A 17,658-nucleotide genomic window follows, 5' to 3' on the forward strand; every position below is an offset into this window, starting at 1 on the left:
ACTAGCATAGCAAAACAAAACAGGGAACGTCAAAATGACGCCAGCTATAAAGTCTTTGGATCTCAGCCGAGAGAGGCATCGAGTTGTAAATTGTAGTAGGGATAAACTCTAAGCCGCCACTGATGTGGGTCGAGCTTTCCTTTTTCGCTTTGAGCAATAGAAACCCTAGCAAATCCCCTCTGAATTCGGGGCTAATTCATTGTGATCTCTGAATTTGATTCATGTCTAAACCTCCCTTAGTTCAGAGCATGTCAATGTACTGAAGCAAGCCTCTACAAACAAAGCCAACTTCTGGGCAGTTAGTGTCGAGATGCACGGTGGAAAATGCAATTTACTGCTAGAAAGATGGACAAGTACATTGACTAGGCAGAACTCGTACCCGCAAGGAGCGCTACAAATCTAGTCCTACCCTACATGAAGACCTATTTACAGAGTGAGGCGCACGATCACGGACAGCTCAAAAAAGAGAAACATGTACACTACAAAGTACAAACCAAGGCGGTATTCACAGAAGTGGAATTTGATAATGGAGACCATCTTAGCATTCGCCCTCAGGTCGACTTCAGCCTGTCCAGTTTGAACTTGGCCTGTAAACCATCACACAGCAATGCTTAATCACGGTTATCGCATAACTCATACTGCTACCATTTAAGCAGTAGCAACACTGGGGAAGGATTAATCGGGGATCGATATCCACAAGGGGTGCTGACCAGCATGGCATGGATGTCGTCGAGAAAGGGCTGGAGCAGCTGGACGAGCTTCTCGATCTCGACCTTGAGGAGACTGTAACTCTGGTTTTCCCCCATGAGCCAGCCGACGAAGATCGCCCTCTCAGGGATGAGCTTCAACGCGATCTGTTTCAACAAAGTTTGTACCAATTGTGCAAGTCAACCAGGTGTTATCAGGACAAGTATCTGTCGACAAAATTGCTAGCTGAAAAGATGAAAGTGATCAACCCCTAACCTTGCATGCCGCGGAAGAAATCCAGCCATGCCATGGCTTGAGAGAGACCTTGTACGCATCTTCTACGAGCTGTGCAAGGCTCTGCTGATCAGAACCCTCCTCCTCCTCCTCCTCCTCCTCCTTCTCCAGTCTCTGTAACAGTGCAACAGTGAAATCCATGGATCTGGTGATATTGCAGTAAGAAGATGAATACATGAGAAGTGGTGCGTTAATCAAGTATAGCACAGTAATATATAGAACATCAAACATAAGCATAATCTTTGAATCTGCTTGTTGGTTCACCTAGTGAGCCATAGAATAGCTCTTGCACAGCTATCGGCCTTCCTCACGGTGCCGTCGTCGGCCTCTTTCTCGACCATCGCCGTCAGAGTGGAGTATTTAGATGGGTCCTGCAAGTATAGCTCCTGCAGCCTCTGCAACAAGAATTATACGTATATTCCTTGAGGGAAACAAGAAGTGATCCATCTATTTACAGATATAGGAATATGATACGAGTACAAGAATCAAAACATTTCAAAAGGGGGAGACAAAACATAGATGAGTCAAATGCTGAATTAGGTGTTGCATAGCCATCTGTCTGCATCGCTAGTGGTAGTGGTACAGCAAAACCCCAAAAACACAAGAATAATCCCGAAGTTTCAGCCTAATAAAGTAAAATACTACAGTAAGTTCGTGTCGTCAGCAATTATAGGGACTCTCTATGCAGCCGTGCAATCCAAATAATTCATGCCCAGATAAAACTGTTGCCCTGCCATCGCCATCATTAGCTTTAGAAGAAGAAGAAACCATCTCTTATCTTCTTGGGATTGTTTAGAAACAAAACCCGTAGCTTCTAGCAAAGGAGGAGAAACATCAACGAGGAACGGACAAGAGAGCTAGCGTGTGAAGGAGGACGGATGTGACCGGGGCAGTTGAAGGCCGGCGGCCTGTGTGCGGCACACGACCCCCTAATCCATGGGTCATTCGTCACCCCTTGCGAAAGCAAAAGTTGTCTTCTCAGAGATAGTATTTGCCTAATCCTATCGCGCTCCTGCCGTGCCGTGCTGCATGCAACTTGGGAGCGGTTCATCATCGTATGTACAATGGTGGACGCAACGGAATCGGATCCATCTGATCGATCAGCGCCTCCTAAAGTCCTGATCCATCCCATGATCCGATCAGACTATCGCGGTCCGAATGATCGGCGTCGATTCGACCAGAGCATTCATGCCCAGTAAGACGACGGTGACAGGGAAGGATCGGGTGATGCAGCGGAGGATGCAGACGCGTACTCTTTTGGTTCCACCAATGGATTCAAAGTGGTGCTAGTAGCCAGGCTTAGCTCAGATAATACTACCAAGTAAAATAAGCAGGCCACAGGATGAACCCATCACTTTTGGCGCCTAGCCGTGTGGCCGGCACGGGACGACATGGATGGGAAAAGGCAGGGTATTACGTGGACCACACACGCACCAAACAGTTTTTAGTCGAGAAATCTTGATGCGATTTGGACTCGACTTGCCATCGTCTTTTGGATTTTTGGTCTCAGGTAGGGGTGTGATCCAGACGCCCTGCCTACTGGTTCGTGCTTAGTTTTACAGCTAGATCGCTGAACTTACTAAAACCCCGGGAGAGAGAGAGAGAGAGGAAGAGAGTAGTAGTTTATTTACCTCGATGTTCCGTTGGACGTCGAGCCGCAGCACTGCCATTGTCGGACCAATCTTATCTGCAAGCCCGTGCAGGCGACGTAGTATCAAGCAAGGACCACGTCCACATGGACGGAAGAGCAACCGGCCAAAGATATATGCACAGAGGCACGCCAAGAAATCCATCAAATGAACCAGGAGATGGTTTCAACGGACGTGGAATGAACACCAAAACAAATCAAAAAATAAGAGTTTTCAGCCTAGAGCACGCAGGATCAGATGGAGTTTGTACTCACCGAGGAGCTGGAGGAGGAGGTGGGAGAGGCCGAGGAAGGGCAGCGTGGGAGGCGAGGTGCACAGCTTGCCGCCGCGCCGGCTGATCGGGGACAGCTCCGCGATGGCCAGCCTTATCTCGGACCACTCTTCCAGCTCCACCTTGTCTTTCTTTTCCTCCGCCTCGTCTTCCTCCTCGCTCTTCTCCTTCCGCTCCTCGCCGTCGTCTCTTTCTCCGTCATCCCTCTGCCCCTCAACCTTCTCCCCTGTGCCTGCTGGTCCCGGTGCCGGTGCCGCTGCGGCTTCTGCTCCTTCTCCTTCCTGCCGTGGCCTGTTCACGGCCATTGCTTCTCCCTCATCTCTCTCCCTCTCCACCATCATCAAAGCCCAGTGCCGGTCCAAACTAACAGCAAGCCATGGAGAAGCCTACTTCTTGCTCTGGTTAAGACTTCAGAGAGAGAAAGAGAGGAGAGGAGAGATGAGAAAGGGTCGAAGTCAAACACCACCGTGGCTGCCCAATCCGCTCCAGACGAGACGGTGGCAGAGCTCGAGACTTTGGCAGAGCTAATAATAGAATGGCATGGAAGCCCTGCAGGTACACTCAATCCTCTCCTATTGGGTGCTAAGCACACCCTTTGTTTAAGCAATAGTAGAAAAGAGTTAAATAGCCTAAACTTATTCGTTGCGGTCCGTTTAATGCCTAAATTTATAAAATACATAAAAATGGTGCTACAACTTGTCGCATGGTACATATACGGTGCCTCCATCCGTATGTCCGTATGCCACCGTATTTGCTCTCGCTGTGGTGTGACAGCTGGCGGCTGGCCCACAGATCAGTGGGTGAGCGTTGCCTGCGCTGGGTGAAATGCGTACGAGTTTTTTTTTGCAGAAAATCTCGTGAGATTTAATTAAAGTCAGAAATAAGCCATTAAAAAATATACTGCATCATCGAACTGGTTTTGACCCTGGGACCTCCACGTTAAATAGCACGCACGCTAGACGCCAAGACACTGCAATTTCCATTATAATTTTTCAAGTTACTGTTTGGTTTTTACAATATATTTTAAATGTCCAATATACAAATATGCGACTATTGTCTATTAAATTATTTATTCTATTTTTATTATTTGTAGTTCAAAGAGGTAACCATGAACTGTTTGTAAAATTTATGTGGATTTAAAAAGTTCAACGTACATTATGAAATATTGCGTAATTTTTTTGTATCTTCATTCAGGACCACAAGTACGGAGAATTATTTTGTATCTTCATTGTATTTTTAGAATATATAATTATTAAAAAATCAACAAAGTTGTATTTTGAAAATTGTTCAATACATATTAAAAATGATTGTGTAAAAACAATAAATTCTATAAATGGGTTAAAACATATTAAACGTGTTTGTAGAAATGTAAGAATAATTTTACACAATAATTATTTTAATACATATCAAACATTTTATGAAATAGATGTTGTAATTTTTTTGAATGCGTGACGGGCATTTTTCAAATACATGTTTACAATTTCTTAATACAAGTGAGAATTTTCCAAAATATCTTGCTTTTTAGAAAAATGCACTAACACTTTTTTAAGTTGATGGCAGGTAATATGTTGAGTTGTTCTCTTTTTTTCAAACGTGAGAATTTCTTAATAATTTTCGAAATTTTCTGCAAGTCAATCTTTTTCTTTTTTATTTCTCTTTATTATTTCGTCTGATATCCCTAATAAATAGTACTGTATCTGGATATTGCGTAGATAACTATTCTTGGCTTATTGGTTAGCACATGTGAACGTTGTGCGTGAGGTAATGAATTCAAACCCTGCCGGTGCGCTATTTTTTTTATTATACTCTATTTTATCCCACATGCTGACATGCGGGTCCTAAATCTGACAGGTGAGATCAATACAGTTTGGCATATTTAAATAAAATATCAGGAGCTTTTTGTGAAAATTATTTAAAGTACAAGGAATTTTTTGTAAAACAACCAGCCCACTCCTCTCCAGACGAGACGGTGGCAGAGCTCGAGACTTTGGCACAGCTAATAATAGAATGGCAAGGAAGCCCTGCAGGTACACTCAATCCTCTCCTATTGGGTGCTAAACACGCCCTTTGTTTAAGCAATAGTATGAAACTCCGATTCTACGCGGTAAAATTCTCCCCCTCATCTGTGCAGACAGAGCAGTCGTAGTTCTGCATCGCGATAAGCTTAGGATCGACTTACAGTAGTTTATACTGTACTCCCTCCGTAAACTAATATAAGAGCGTTTAGATCATTAAAATAGTGATCTAAACGCTTTTATATTAGTTTACAGAAGAGTTATGATAAATCACGCCACTGTTTATTTATAGTCATGATGATGTCGATGCCTGAACACAAATGCCAAAACAAATAGAGGGGAAGACTGGAGCGATAAAACGGACGCCCGCGACGAGACAAAGCCAGGCGAACCAGACAATCTATCTGGTCGACTGGTCCTCACAAGTGACGCGCAAAACGCACCAGCCCGTGTCACCCACCATCTTTACAAGATACTACTGTATATACAAGCGACAGACTGATGCATATGCCATAGTTGGCAAACGATGGTAGATGCACAAAGCTACGGCCGCCAACGGGTTCGAGCGCAAGCTTGCAGGATGCACACGCTGGTGCTAAAGCAATTTGATGCATGTTCTTTCGTGAACAATGTCATTTGGCTTTGTTGGCAATTTCAAAGCCTCCATTCACTCGGTACATAATTGGTAGTACCAGCGTGTGCTCAAGGATGGTTCAGATGTATTTTTGGCACCAGGATAACCAGGAAATCCAATGATGGTTCAGATTTGAACTAGATCGCGGCGCAGAAGATGAACCAGCCAAGTGTGAAGAGTTACAACTGATGGTAAACAAGATTCAATTATGCAAAACTGCAAAGCAACTCGCAGCTAAAAGTCTAAAAACATCTTTATGAACGCAAATACACAACCACACATGCAGAGTCCATTGTGAAGAAGGCGATCCGAAGCTGAGTCAAGTTCAAGCAAACCATCTGAACATCACACGATAGTAACAAGTTTGTTTTTCTTCGAGAGACATAGCACTTTGTGAGGGTCTCAATACTCTATGGCACCTTAGCAGCAGCACAACAGCCAGCGCGGCAGCTCTTTCGCAGCAGTAGCAGGATTAGCAGCAGCAGCAGCAGCAGCAGCAGAGCGAGGCGCGCAAGACTGAGGAAACAAGGAGTATCCACTTGTTAAGCAGAGCTAAATTAAATCTAAAAACTAAATAATGATAACTCTGTGCATTCAAGTTGTTGAACAAAGGCGAAATCAGCAAAGCTAGACACTGACTCATTAGCCAATGGAGTGATATGTAGTATAGTAGTCAACTTCCACCAGATCTTACACTAAAACACACTGAATTAGGCATGATTCATGCCAGATGACTAGGTTATCAGAGCATCACTTTGAAGCTGTTAGAGCGCACTATTTATTAAAAGGCTGGACCGCTGGAAGAACAATAAAAAACATAACTTATTTTTCTCTTTAGATTACAAGCACAACCATAGTAACACTTGAAAGAATTCTTGGCCATAAATGAATAACTTGTTTATCACAATACTTAAAAAGTTGATTGAATGGAGGGGAAATGCATTAGCTGAACATATGACAGACCCATTTCATCAGACATATGAAACTATAATTCATCAGAAATATACAAACCTAGTCCCAACACCACAAACTTGTTTGATACTCCAGAACACTAAACCTATCTAACAGGTACCTTGTCGCTGTTGTGGAGTTCATGCATCTAAGAGAAACATAAAAGGAAGAGCTTATCTGGCTAAGGAACATAGTTGATCATATAAAACTGAGTGACATCTGATGTGGAATCAAAGACGACAAAAATAATCTCATATTACAGCATTAGAACAGCAGGTGTCAGCTCAGCAAAAATGGCATGACCATCTGATGGACAAAAATTGCAATCTTAGACCAAAACGTTTCTAGCATGGCCACCCCTATTCACATGGACATATAAATGTATCAAATGGTGCCTCTCTAGGCACACATTTGATTATTCATATGACATGAACATTTGACAGAAAAAAATTGGCAATCCTAAAAAAAGTTAGCATTGCTCCAGCTATTTTGAATGGACAAATCCAAAAGAATTAATGTTAAAGGTTAACTAGAGATAAAGTATCCTGGGGTATATGGCCTCTTGTGTTATGTATTCAGCAGCTATATATTACTAGTCTGATTCCAGATTTGGAGAAGAAAAAAATAATCACTGGATATAGGTTACTTTACTTTATCTAACAGAACTTCAGCTTGAGGATGGGTGGTAAAAGCGGCATGTAGGTCGAGTGCATTCTCCTCGTTTAAAATCACGGCAAACTTCAACCTTGTCATGTGCCACCTAGTAGAAAAGATGCAAAATGGATTGGCTGATAGCTCGTACACTAAGATAAATAAATGACAAAACATACAAACCTCAGTTTGTGAATCAGGGTGTGCAAATCTACATGATTCTCTATTGCACATTTTCTTCAAGTAGTCCCTGCAAACTTCCACTGTGTTCTTGTTATCTGTATTTTTACAAGAGAAGTATCAAAATTATGTTCTGTGTCAAAAAAGGAGAACTACAAAAAGTCATGTAGTCATCTTATGATCAAAATATGGTTCAACACTCAGGAGTCAAGATTAAATTCCACGAGAGCAAACCAGTGTTTTCTTTCCCAATAAAACTAAAAAGCAATAGTGAATGGTATAGCCAATGTGTTAATTACCAGCAAAACCTCTAGGAGGTGAGAGAGGAGGAGCCATCATAGGTACGCCCAGTGGTGGTGGTGGTGGTGGCATGTAAACCTTGAAGACCAAAAAAAAAGTATAGGATTATACTAACCATGATCAACTTATAAAATATATACTACAAAAGGCAACTATAATATAAAATTTTAAACAGTTCTTTATTTACAAACTCATTTCTTACTGCACATGAACTGGGAACAAAGGATCTGCTGACTGGTCAACAGATAAATAATATATTCCAAATAATTTCTTTATGAGAGAGAAGGGAAGAGTAATTTCTTGTCAACAGAGTATTGTTTAAGAGTAAGACTATATCTTCAATAGAAACACTTTACCATCTCAGGATATGGCATTTGCATGGGAACATCCCTCATTGGTGGGGGTAGCATTGGTTGTGCTATGACATGAGTGTACCTACATGCTATACGCTCACACCTCCCACGCAAGAAATCTTGGCAAACCTGTCAAGAAAAACTATCTAATCAGCAATCTGTGTACAAAATATACAATATGCTAAAATACAGACATACAGTAATATACAAAATGCTAAATAGGGGAAATTCTATTCTTGCTTTGGGGGTTCAGTACACAAAGGGGTACCCAGGTATACAATAATAGAAAAAAAACATTTCACATGTGGACAGTTTTATGTGGTTGTTATTTTTATGCTAGGCAAGTTAGTAATACAATCTTTAATGGCAGAAAAAATTACAATTGCACACTCTTGAACAGATGAATGGTGCAAGAAGCGGCACTCATTTGCTGATCTTGAACATCGCCCACGTGCGAAATCTCTGCAAACCTGATAAATGTTCAAAAGAAGTATGCTCAATTAGCAGTCCTGAATGGTAAATGTATAAGAAAAATCATCATCACATAAGATCAATACATCAGAATAACTTAACTTGTACAAAACTATACAGAACGCTATGCATCTATAATGAAGTGAAGAGGATCATTTCACAGTTTTGGACAAGACAGCTAAGGAACTGTTCATTTGGGGTTTTTTATCGTATCCCTTAAGGTCATACCAACACAAAGCATCGATATGAAAACCATGTTTCCAAGTCTGACAAAAATACGGATATTGTGAATTATTTCCAAACAATCTCCCCCTCAGCCAAATTTGTGGTCTCATCAAGCTGACGTAACGCACAATCTGGACTACCAGCCCATGCTGCCACATCTAGCATCCTACGTGCAGACTAGACACAACATTAGCTAAACAGCTCTTCCGTAGCAGTACACACTAAATACTCAGAAAAACCTGGAGAGCTCATAATAAATGATGTATTAGAGAAAGCATTGAAGGACAGAAAGGACAGCTTACCGTCTTCACCTGTGGGACGTCCAAACCAATTGATCTCAGCAACGACCTATAGAGGATCGACCAAAGAAGGCTGAAATTAGAAAGTTGCATCCAACAGCGCGTGTAATCACCCATATGAAAAACTGAGCGGACAATGATAAAATTTATTGGGCTGGCAAGCCCAAACTGCAATACTGTAACTTTAGAACTAGCTCACACAACAGGGCTATTAGCAATTTGCATCAGATGGAGGCACATTGTTACAATACATGATGTCAAGCAGGCAATCTGATCCTCTTATCTAAATAGAAAAATCTCGTGTGATTATACTGCTGCTAATACTTGGAAACTGAACTATTGAGGGAATTTTCAGAGATATATACTTCAAACTAGCATAAATTGCATCAGCCTGCATCTTAACATGGAACCAGATTGCCAGACATCCACAGCTGAACAATTAAAGCAAATCAAGCAAATTGAATCGAACAAAATCATGGGGATATCAGGTCATACTCCTGTATATGAGGAGGCGGGTGGTAGTAGCGGCAGGTTCTGCCCCGGAAGCAGTTGTTCCTCAGCGAATCCGCGCATGCCGTCACCTTGGAGTCCCTACTGAATTCCCGAATCAACAAAACCCAAATCAGAAAAAAAAAATGCCGCTAACATCGGCAGAGGAGGCAAGATCTCGCGCTTTTACCTGTCGACGGAAACGGATTGGTGCGGGTGCGCATACTTGCACTCGAGGTCGGAGCGGGTGCACCTGTCGCGCAGGTAGTCGCGGCACGCCTCGACGGTGAGGTCGTTTTGCCGCCGCCGCTTGCCTTCGGGCTGGCGCGGACTCCGGCTCCGACTGCGACTGCGGCTACGGCTGCGGCTGCGGCTCCGGCTCCGGCTGCGGCTGCGGCTGCGGCGGTCGCGGGGGGAGCGGGAGCGAGACACGGAGCGCCTGGGGGAGGCGGACCGTGAAGGGGAGAGGGAGAGGCGGCGCTTGCGCGGCGGGAGCGGAGGCGACGGCGAACGGGCGGCGGGGTTGGGGCTGGGGTTGGGTTCCGCGGTGTCGGCGTTGGGGATTTCGGCGGAGGCCATGGGGGGGGAGAGGAGAAGACCGCGAGGGAGATGACAGAGGAGGGGGCGCTGCGGGGGTGGGATGTGACAAGATCTAGGTTTAAATAAAGTTTATTTTAAATCCACCTTGTTCCTCTGACAGGATTTTGAAAATCGTCTCTGGTTTCATCGTTAATCTGCCCCTTCGCTTGAAACGATTTTTATTGCAATTTTATTAGAGGATTCAAATCCTTCCAAAAAATCTGATTATCTTATCTTGTCGATGACAGTTGAGAAGTCTTAGCACACGTGCATCTGAGGACAAGCGTCCTAGAGAAGCAGTCATTGTCATTGAACCCATGTGAAACACCTAACACCAAAATTTTCCTCGCACACACGCACTTTGAGAAACACTAACATCGTCGGCGCCCTAAGAAGACACTAGGAATCTAGTGTCGGAGCTCCACCGACTCTGTGCCGACGGACGACCTTGAGGAGGATTGGAGCCTGAACGGCCAACTCGAAGATAAAGCGTTGCCATTCGCACAAACACCGCCCTTGCGAGAAAGAAAATCTGAAGGATCAAAGATGCGCTAGATATCAACTAGAGGAGAGTCAATAGGCGACTACCAAATTTAATACTTTTCTTAGTTGCTTTTAGAGGCTAGCGCGGAAATGCAAGTTATTTAGATATGCAGTTAAGTGATACACCATATATGACGAGTTACAACAAGCTAAAGAGCTGCACAAAGGCAACAAATAAGCAAGTAATAACAAAAGGTAAAGTTAGTGTTAAGAGACAACCGAAAGTGATGGTGACAAAAATGTACACTCAAGTTCACACTTTTGGGGGTACTAATCTCCACTGAAAAGGTCGGGAACAACGACTGCTCCCACGACAATGAATGCATCACCTTTGTCTTCGAGAACATTGGTCAACGAATAAGTTTTCTCTCGGTATGGTAGCTCTTGAGGGAAGCTCCAAGCCCTCACATATGACCCCATGAAACAATCACACAACTAAGAAGCTCTGAAGAAACACCAACCGCCTAGGGTTTCATATAAATCATGGCGTGCAAGACAAGAAGCCCTCTATGATGAGGTCGGTTAGGGACTTTGTAAACCCTAACTCTTGTCCCATTTTATAAGGTGTAGCTACCATGATGATCCTCTTATGATCCTCTCGCACAAGGTGCTCCCACATCAATAAAAAAAGCAGCGCGTAGGCTTATTACCTGAGCCATGAGGACCTAAACCTGGGTAAACCCCTATGTGCAAACTCTTGGCACACATCTGTGAGCACACATCTGTGAGCAGACATCTTGGCACATGTCAATAAAAACCAAAGCAGCGCTAGACACACAAAGGAATCGACGTCCCCGTCACCTAGTGGGAACGTTCCCTCTTGGCACACATCTGTGAGCACTAGTGCCAACATCCACATGTGCCCCATGTATGCATCACTGCCCCGCACACGTCTATGTAACCGTGAGGGTCGGCTCTAATACCAATTGTAACGCCCCGACCAAATACGTCGATTCCTGGCCATTAGGATCTAGACTAGCCCCACATGCTAACACTAGTCTTTCCTGCACACTTTGTCCTCACTCATGCGCACTGGGAATAACTTTCAAGTCGGTCACCCATCCTCAGTTGATATGTAACACACCTTTCTTATTTGAGTAGCAAACTGTGGAGGAACGTACTATGAAACAACAAAATTTACCATACAATCACACCCAAGAACGCTATGAAGATGACATCATAGATCCAATCTCACCAACAACGCGGGCAGGAGGAAGAAGGTGTTGGTGACAATCCGATGATTCCCGTAGCTAGGTTATACCTCCTAGCCGCGAGAATCTCTTCACCGATCGAGAGTCAAAGTAGACAATTCCTCTGCGGTAACCACACATACCAAAGTAGTGATTCAACAGCACATAGTTGTCTAGAACAAAGATCGTCGAGAGAAACTAGAGAGAGAAGCAGCCTAGCAACGTATCGTCTAGTTTTGAACTAGATGGGGAGAGACTGGGCGTAGGGCAGCCTGGGGGCATCCTCCATATGATTTGTCTATCAAGAGGTTATTCTGGTAACAATGAGAGAATATTACTCTAGAAGATCGCGAGCGGAAGCGTTCCAATGAACGTGGATGATGGAGTCGTACTCGCCGTGATCCAAATCACCGATGACCAAGTGCCGAACGGACGGCACCTCCGCGTTCAACACACGTACGGTGCAGCGACGTCTCCTCCTTGTTGATCCAGCAAGGGGGAAGGAGAGGTTGATGGAGATCCAGCAGCACGACGGCGTGGTGGTGGATGTAGCGGGTCTCCTGCAGGGCTTCGCCGAGCTTCTGCGAGAGAGAGAGAGAGAGGTGTTGCAGGGGAGGAGGGAGGCGCCCAAGGCTGTAGCTTGCTGCCCTCCCTCCCCCCCTTTATATAGGCCCCCTGGGGGGGCGCCGGCCCCAAGAGATGGGATCTCAAGGGGGGCGGCGGCCACAAGGGGGGAAGGGGTTGCCTTGCCCCCCAAGGCAAGGGGGAACTCCCCCCTAGGGTTCCCAACCCTAGGCGCATGGGGGAGGCCCAAGGGGGGCGCCCCAGCCCACTAAGGGCTGGTTCCCTTCCACTTTCAGCCCACGGGGCCCTCCGGGATAGGTGGCCCCACCCGGTGGACCCCCGGGACCCTTCCGGTGGTCCCGGTACAATACCGGTAACCCCCGAAACTTTCCCGGTGGCCGAAACTGGACTTCCTATATATAATTCTTCACCTCCGGACCATTCCGGAACCTCTCGTGACGTCCGGGATCTCATCCGGGACTCCGAACAACTTTCGGGTTTCCGCATACATATATCTCTACAACCCTAGCGTCACTGGACCTTAAGTGTGTAGACCCTACGGGTTCGGGAGACATGCAGACATGACCGAGACGCCTCTCCGGTCAATAACCAACAGCGGGATCTGGATACCCATGTTGGCTCCCACATGCTCCACGATGATCTCATCGGATGAACCATGGTGTCAAGGATTCAATCAATCCCGTATACAATTCCCTTTGTCAATCGGTATGTTACTTGCCCGAGATTCGATCGTCGGTATCCCAATACCTTGTTCAATCTCTTTACCGGCAAGTCTCTTTACTCGTACCGCAATGCATGATCCCATGACTAACGCCTTAGTCACATTGAGCTCATTATGATGATGCATTACCGAGTGGGCCCAGAGATACCTCTCCGTCACACGGAGTGACAAATCCCAGTCTCGATCCGTGCCAACCCAACAGACACTTTCGGAGATACCCGTAGTGCACCTTTATAGTCACCCAGTTACGTTGTGAAGTTTGGCACACCCAAAGCACTCCTACGGTATCCGGGAGTTGCACGATCTCATGGTCTAAGGAAAAGATACTTGACATTGGAAAAGCTCTAGCAAACGAAACTACACGGTCTTTTATGCTATGCTTAGGATTGGGTCTTGTCCATCACATCATTCTCCTAATGATGTGATCCCATTATCAATGACATCCAATGTCCATAGTCAGGAAACCATGACTATCTGTTGATCAACGAGCTAGTCAACTAGAGGCTTACTAGGGACACGTTGTGGTCTATGTATTCACACATGTATTACGATTTCCGGACAATACAATTATAGCATGAATAATAGACAATTACCATGAACAAAGAAATATAATAATAACCATTTATTATTGCCTCTAGGGCATATTTCCAACAGTCTCCCACTTGCACTATAGTCAATAATCTAGTTACATTGTGATGAATCGAACACCCATTGCGTCCTGGTGTTGATCATGTTTTGCCCTAGGGAGAGGTTTAGTCAACGGATCTGCTACATTCAGGTCCGTATGTACTTTACAAATATCTATGTCTCCATTTTGAACACTTTCACGAATGGAGTTGAAGCGACGCTTGATATGCCTGGTCTTCCTGTGAAACCTGGGCTCCTTCGCAAGGGCAATAGCTCCAGTGTTGTCACAGAAGAGAGTCATCGGGCCCGACGCAGTGGGAATCACCCCTAGGTCGGCAGTGAACTCCTTCATCCAGACTGCTTCCTGTGCTGCCTCCGAGGCTGCCATGTACTCCGCTTCACATGTAGATCCCGCCACGACGCTTTGCTTGCAACTGCACCAGCTTACTGCTCCTCCATTCAAAATATACATGTATCCGGTTTGTGACTTTGAGTCATCCAGATCTGTGTCGAAGCTAGCGTCGACGTAACCCTTTACCATGAGCTCTTCGTCACCTCCATAAACGAGAAACATATCCTTAGTCCTCTTCAGGTACTTCAGGATATTCTTGACCGCTGTCCAGTGTTCCATGCCGGGATTACTTTGGTATCTTCCTACCAAACTTACGGCAAGGTTTACATCAGGTCTGGTACACAGCATGGCATACATAATAGACCCTATGGCCGAGGCATAGGGGATGACACTCATCTTTTCTCTATCTTCTGTCGTGGTCGGGCATTGAGCCGTGCTCAACTGCACACCTTGCAATATAGGCAAGAACCCCTTCTTGGACTGATCCATATTGAACTTCTTCAATATCTTGTCAAGGTATGTACTCTGTGAAAGACCAATGAGGCGTCTTGATCTATCCCTATAGATCTTGATGCCTAATATATAAGCAGGTTCTCCAAGGTCCTTCATTGAAAAACACTTATTCAAATAGGCCTTTATACTTTCCAAGAATTCTATATCATTTCCCATCAATAGTATGTCATCCACATATAATATGAGAAATGCTACAGAGCTCCCACTCACTTTCTTGTAAACACAGGCTTCTCCATAAGTCTGTGTAAACCCAAACGCTTTGATCATCTCATCAAAGCGAATGTTCCAACTCCGAGATGCTTGCACCAGCCCATAGATTGAGCGTTGGAGCTTGCATACTTTGTTAGCATTCTTAGGATCGACAAAACCTTCCGGCTGCATCATATCAACTCTTCCTTAAGGAAGCCGTTAAGGAATGTCGTTTTGACGTCCATCTGCCATATCTCATAATCATAGTATGCGGCAATTGCTAACATGATTCGGACGGACTTCAGCTTCGCTACGGGTGAGAAAGTCTCATCGTAGTCAACCCCTTGAACTTGTCGATAACCCTTAGCGACAAGTCGAGCTTTGTAGATGGTCACATTACCATCCGCGTCCGTCTTCTTCTTAAAGATCCATTTGTTTTCTATGGCTCGCCGATCATCGGGAAAGTCAGTCAAAGTCCATACTTCGTTTTCATACATGGATCCTATCTCGGATTTCATGGCTTCTAGCCATTTGTCGGAATCCGGGCCCGCCATCGCTTCTTCATAGTTCGAAGGTTCACCATTGTCTAACAACATGATTTCCAGGACAGGGTTGCCGTACCACTCTGGTGCGGAACGTGTCCTTGTGGACCTACGAAGTTCAGTAACTTGACCTGAAGCTTCATGATCATCATCATTAACTTCCTCCCCAGTCGGTGTAGGCACCACAGGAACATTTTCCCGCGCTGCGCTACTTTCCGGTTCGGAAGGGGTGACTATCACCTCATCAAGTTCCACTTTCCTCCCACTCAATTCTTTCGAGAGAAACTCCTTCTCTAGAAAGGACCCGTTCTTAGCAACGAAGATCTTGCCCTCGGATCTGAGGTAGAAGGTATACCCAATAGTTTCCTTAGGGTATCCTATGAAGACGCATTTTTCCGATTTGGGTTCGAGCTTTTCAGGTTGAAGTTTCTTGACATAAGCATCGCATCCCCAAACTTTTAGAAACGACAGCTTAGGTTTCTTCCCAAACCATAATTCATACGGTGTCGTCTCAACGGATTTCGACGGAGCCCTATTTAAAGTGAATGCGGCAGTCTCTAAAGCATAACCCCAAAATGAGAGCGGTAAATCGGTAAGAGACATCATAGATCGCACCATATCCAATAGAGTGCGATTACGACGTTCGGACACACCATTTCTCTGAGGTGTTCCAGGCGGCGTGAGTTGTGAAACTATTCCACATTTCCTCAAGTGTGCACCAAACTCGTGACTTAAATATTCTCCACCACGATCTGATCGTAGGAATTTTATTCTCCTGTCACGTTGATTCTCAACTTCACTCTGAAATTCCTTGAACCTTTCAAAGGTTTCAGACTTGTGTTTCATCAGGTAGACATACCCATATCTACTTAAATCATCAGTGAGAGTGAGAACATAACGATATCCTCCGCGAGCCTCAACACTCATTGGACCACACACATCGGTATGTATGATTTCCAATAAGTTGGTTGCTCGCTCCATTGTTCCGGAGAACGGAGTCTTGGTCATCTTACCCATGAGGCATGGTTCGCACGTGTCAAATGATTCGTAATCAAGAGACTCCAAAAGTCCATCTGCATGGAGCTTCTTCATGCGCTTGACACCAATGTGACCAAGGCGGCAGTGCCACAAGTATGTGGGACTATCGTTATCAATTTTACATCTTTTGGTATTCACACTATGAACATGTGTAACATCACGTTCGAGATTCATCAAAAATAAACCATTGACCAGCGGGGCATGACCATAAAACATATCTCTCAAATAAATAGAACAACCATTATTCTCAGATTTAAATGAGTAGCCATCTCGAATTAAACGAGATCCAGATACAATGTTCATGCTCAAAGCTGGCACTAAATAACAATTATTGAGGTTTAAAACTAATCCCGTGTGTAGATGCAGAGGTAGCGTGCCAACGGCGATCACATCGACCTTGGAACCATTCCCGATGCGCATCATCACCTCGTCCTTTGCCAGTCTCCGTTTATTCCGTAGTTCCTGCTTTGAGTTACAAATATGAGCAACCGCACCGGTATCAAATACCCAGGAGCTACTACGAGTACTGGTAAGGTACACATCAATTACTTGTATATCACATATACCTTGGGTATTGCCGGCCTTCTTCTTGTCTGCTAAATATTTGGGGCAGTTCCGCTTCCAGTGACCACTTCCCTTGCAATAAAAGCACTCAGTCTCGGGCTTGGGTCCATTCTTTGACTTCTTCCCGGTAACTGGCTTACCGGGCGCGGCAACTCCCTTGCCGTCCTTCTTGAAGTTCTTCTTACCCTTGCCCTTCTTGAACTTAGTGGTTTTATTCACCATCAACACTTGATGTTCTTTTCTGATCTCTACCTCAGCTGATTTCAGCATTGAATATACCTCAGGAATGGTCTTTTCCATCCCCTGCATATTGAAGTTCATCACAAAGCTCTTGTAGCTTGGTGGAAGCGACTGGAGGATTCTGTCAACGACCGCGTCATCCGGGAGATTAACTCCCAGCTGAGACAAGCGGTTGTGCAACCCAGACATTCTGAGTATGTGCTCACTAACAGAACTGTTCTCCTCCATTTTACAGCTGAAGAACTTGTCGGAGACATCATATCTCTCGACCCGGGCATGAGCTTGAAAAACCAGTTTCAGCTCCTCGAACATCTCATATGCTCCATGTTTCTCAAAACGCTTTTGGAGACCCGGTTCTAAGCTGTAAAGCATGCCGCACTGAACGAGGGAGTAATCATCAGCACGCTGCTGCCAAGCGTTCATAACGTCTTGGTTCTCTGGGATTGGTGCTTCACCTAGCGGTGCTTCTAAGACATAATCTTTCTTGGCTACTATGAGGATGATCC

General features: G+C 44.9%; 2 protein-coding genes across 3 annotated transcripts; both read right to left on the reverse strand.

Moving 5' to 3' along the window:
• Positions 1 to 318: 318 nt before the first annotated feature.
• Positions 319 to 3,482, reverse strand: LOC123053367 (glycolipid transfer protein 3). The gene is made up of 6 exons (XM_044476830.1): positions 2,885 to 3,482; positions 2,613 to 2,668; positions 1,246 to 1,376; positions 964 to 1,126; positions 711 to 854; positions 319 to 587 (listed from the first exon to the last, which is right to left on the reverse strand). Exons 1-6 carry the CDS (start codon positions 3,240 to 3,242, stop codon positions 552 to 554), a joined length of 888 nt encoding a protein of 295 aa, XP_044332765.1. The 5' UTR covers positions 3,243 to 3,482; the 3' UTR covers positions 319 to 551.
• A 2,254-nt stretch (positions 3,483 to 5,736) lies between these two features.
• Positions 5,737 to 10,096, reverse strand: LOC123053369 (zinc finger CCCH domain-containing protein 28). Of its 2 annotated transcripts, none has more exons than XM_044476832.1 (9): positions 9,660 to 10,096; positions 9,476 to 9,571; positions 8,984 to 9,029; positions 8,366 to 8,455; positions 7,989 to 8,114; positions 7,632 to 7,710; positions 7,336 to 7,430; positions 7,153 to 7,261; positions 5,737 to 6,066 (listed from the first exon to the last, which is right to left on the reverse strand). In XM_044476832.1, the coding sequence occupies exons 1-8, from the start codon at positions 10,046 to 10,048 to the stop codon at positions 7,169 to 7,171; spliced, it is 1,014 nt and encodes a 337-aa protein (XP_044332767.1). In that variant the 5' UTR covers positions 10,049 to 10,096; the 3' UTR covers positions 5,737 to 6,066; positions 7,153 to 7,168. The 2 variants fall into 2 exon arrangements, with proteins under 2 accessions (XP_044332767.1, XP_044332766.1); XM_044476831.1 differs by having other exon boundaries at positions 9,476 to 9,574.
• Between the last annotated feature and the right edge of the window lie 7,562 nt (positions 10,097 to 17,658).

This window comes from Triticum aestivum, chromosome 2D (assembly GCF_018294505.1).
Source record: "Triticum aestivum cultivar Chinese Spring chromosome 2D, IWGSC CS RefSeq v2.1, whole genome shotgun sequence".
Lineage (NCBI taxonomy): Eukaryota > Viridiplantae > Streptophyta > Magnoliopsida > Poales > Poaceae > Triticum > Triticum aestivum.

Excerpts from the sequence above, each read along its gene's own strand:
- LOC123053367 (XM_044476830.1), bottom strand. The coding sequence starts at position 3,242 with ATGATGGTGGAGAGGGAGAGAGATGAGGGAGAAGCAATGGCCGTGAAC. Across the intron at positions 1,127-1,245 it reads GCTATTCTATGGCTCACTAG|ATCCATGGATTTCACTGTTG; the intron begins GTGAACCAACAA and ends CAATATCACCAG. Across the intron at positions 588-710 it reads ACGACATCCATGCCATGCTG|GCCAAGTTCAAACTGGACAG; the intron begins GTCAGCACCCCT and ends GATGGTTTACAG.
- LOC123053369 (XM_044476831.1), bottom strand. The coding sequence starts at position 10,048 with ATGGCCTCCGCCGAAATCCCCAACGCCGACACCGCGGAACCCAACCCC. Across the intron at positions 8,456-8,983 it reads ACGTCCCACAGGTGAAGACG|GTTTGCAGAGATTTCGCACG; the intron begins GTAAGCTGTCCT and ends AACATTTATCAG. Across the intron at positions 8,115-8,365 it reads CTGTTCAAGAGTGTGCAATT|GTTTGCCAAGATTTCTTGCG; the intron begins GTAATTTTTTCT and ends TTTTCTTGACAG.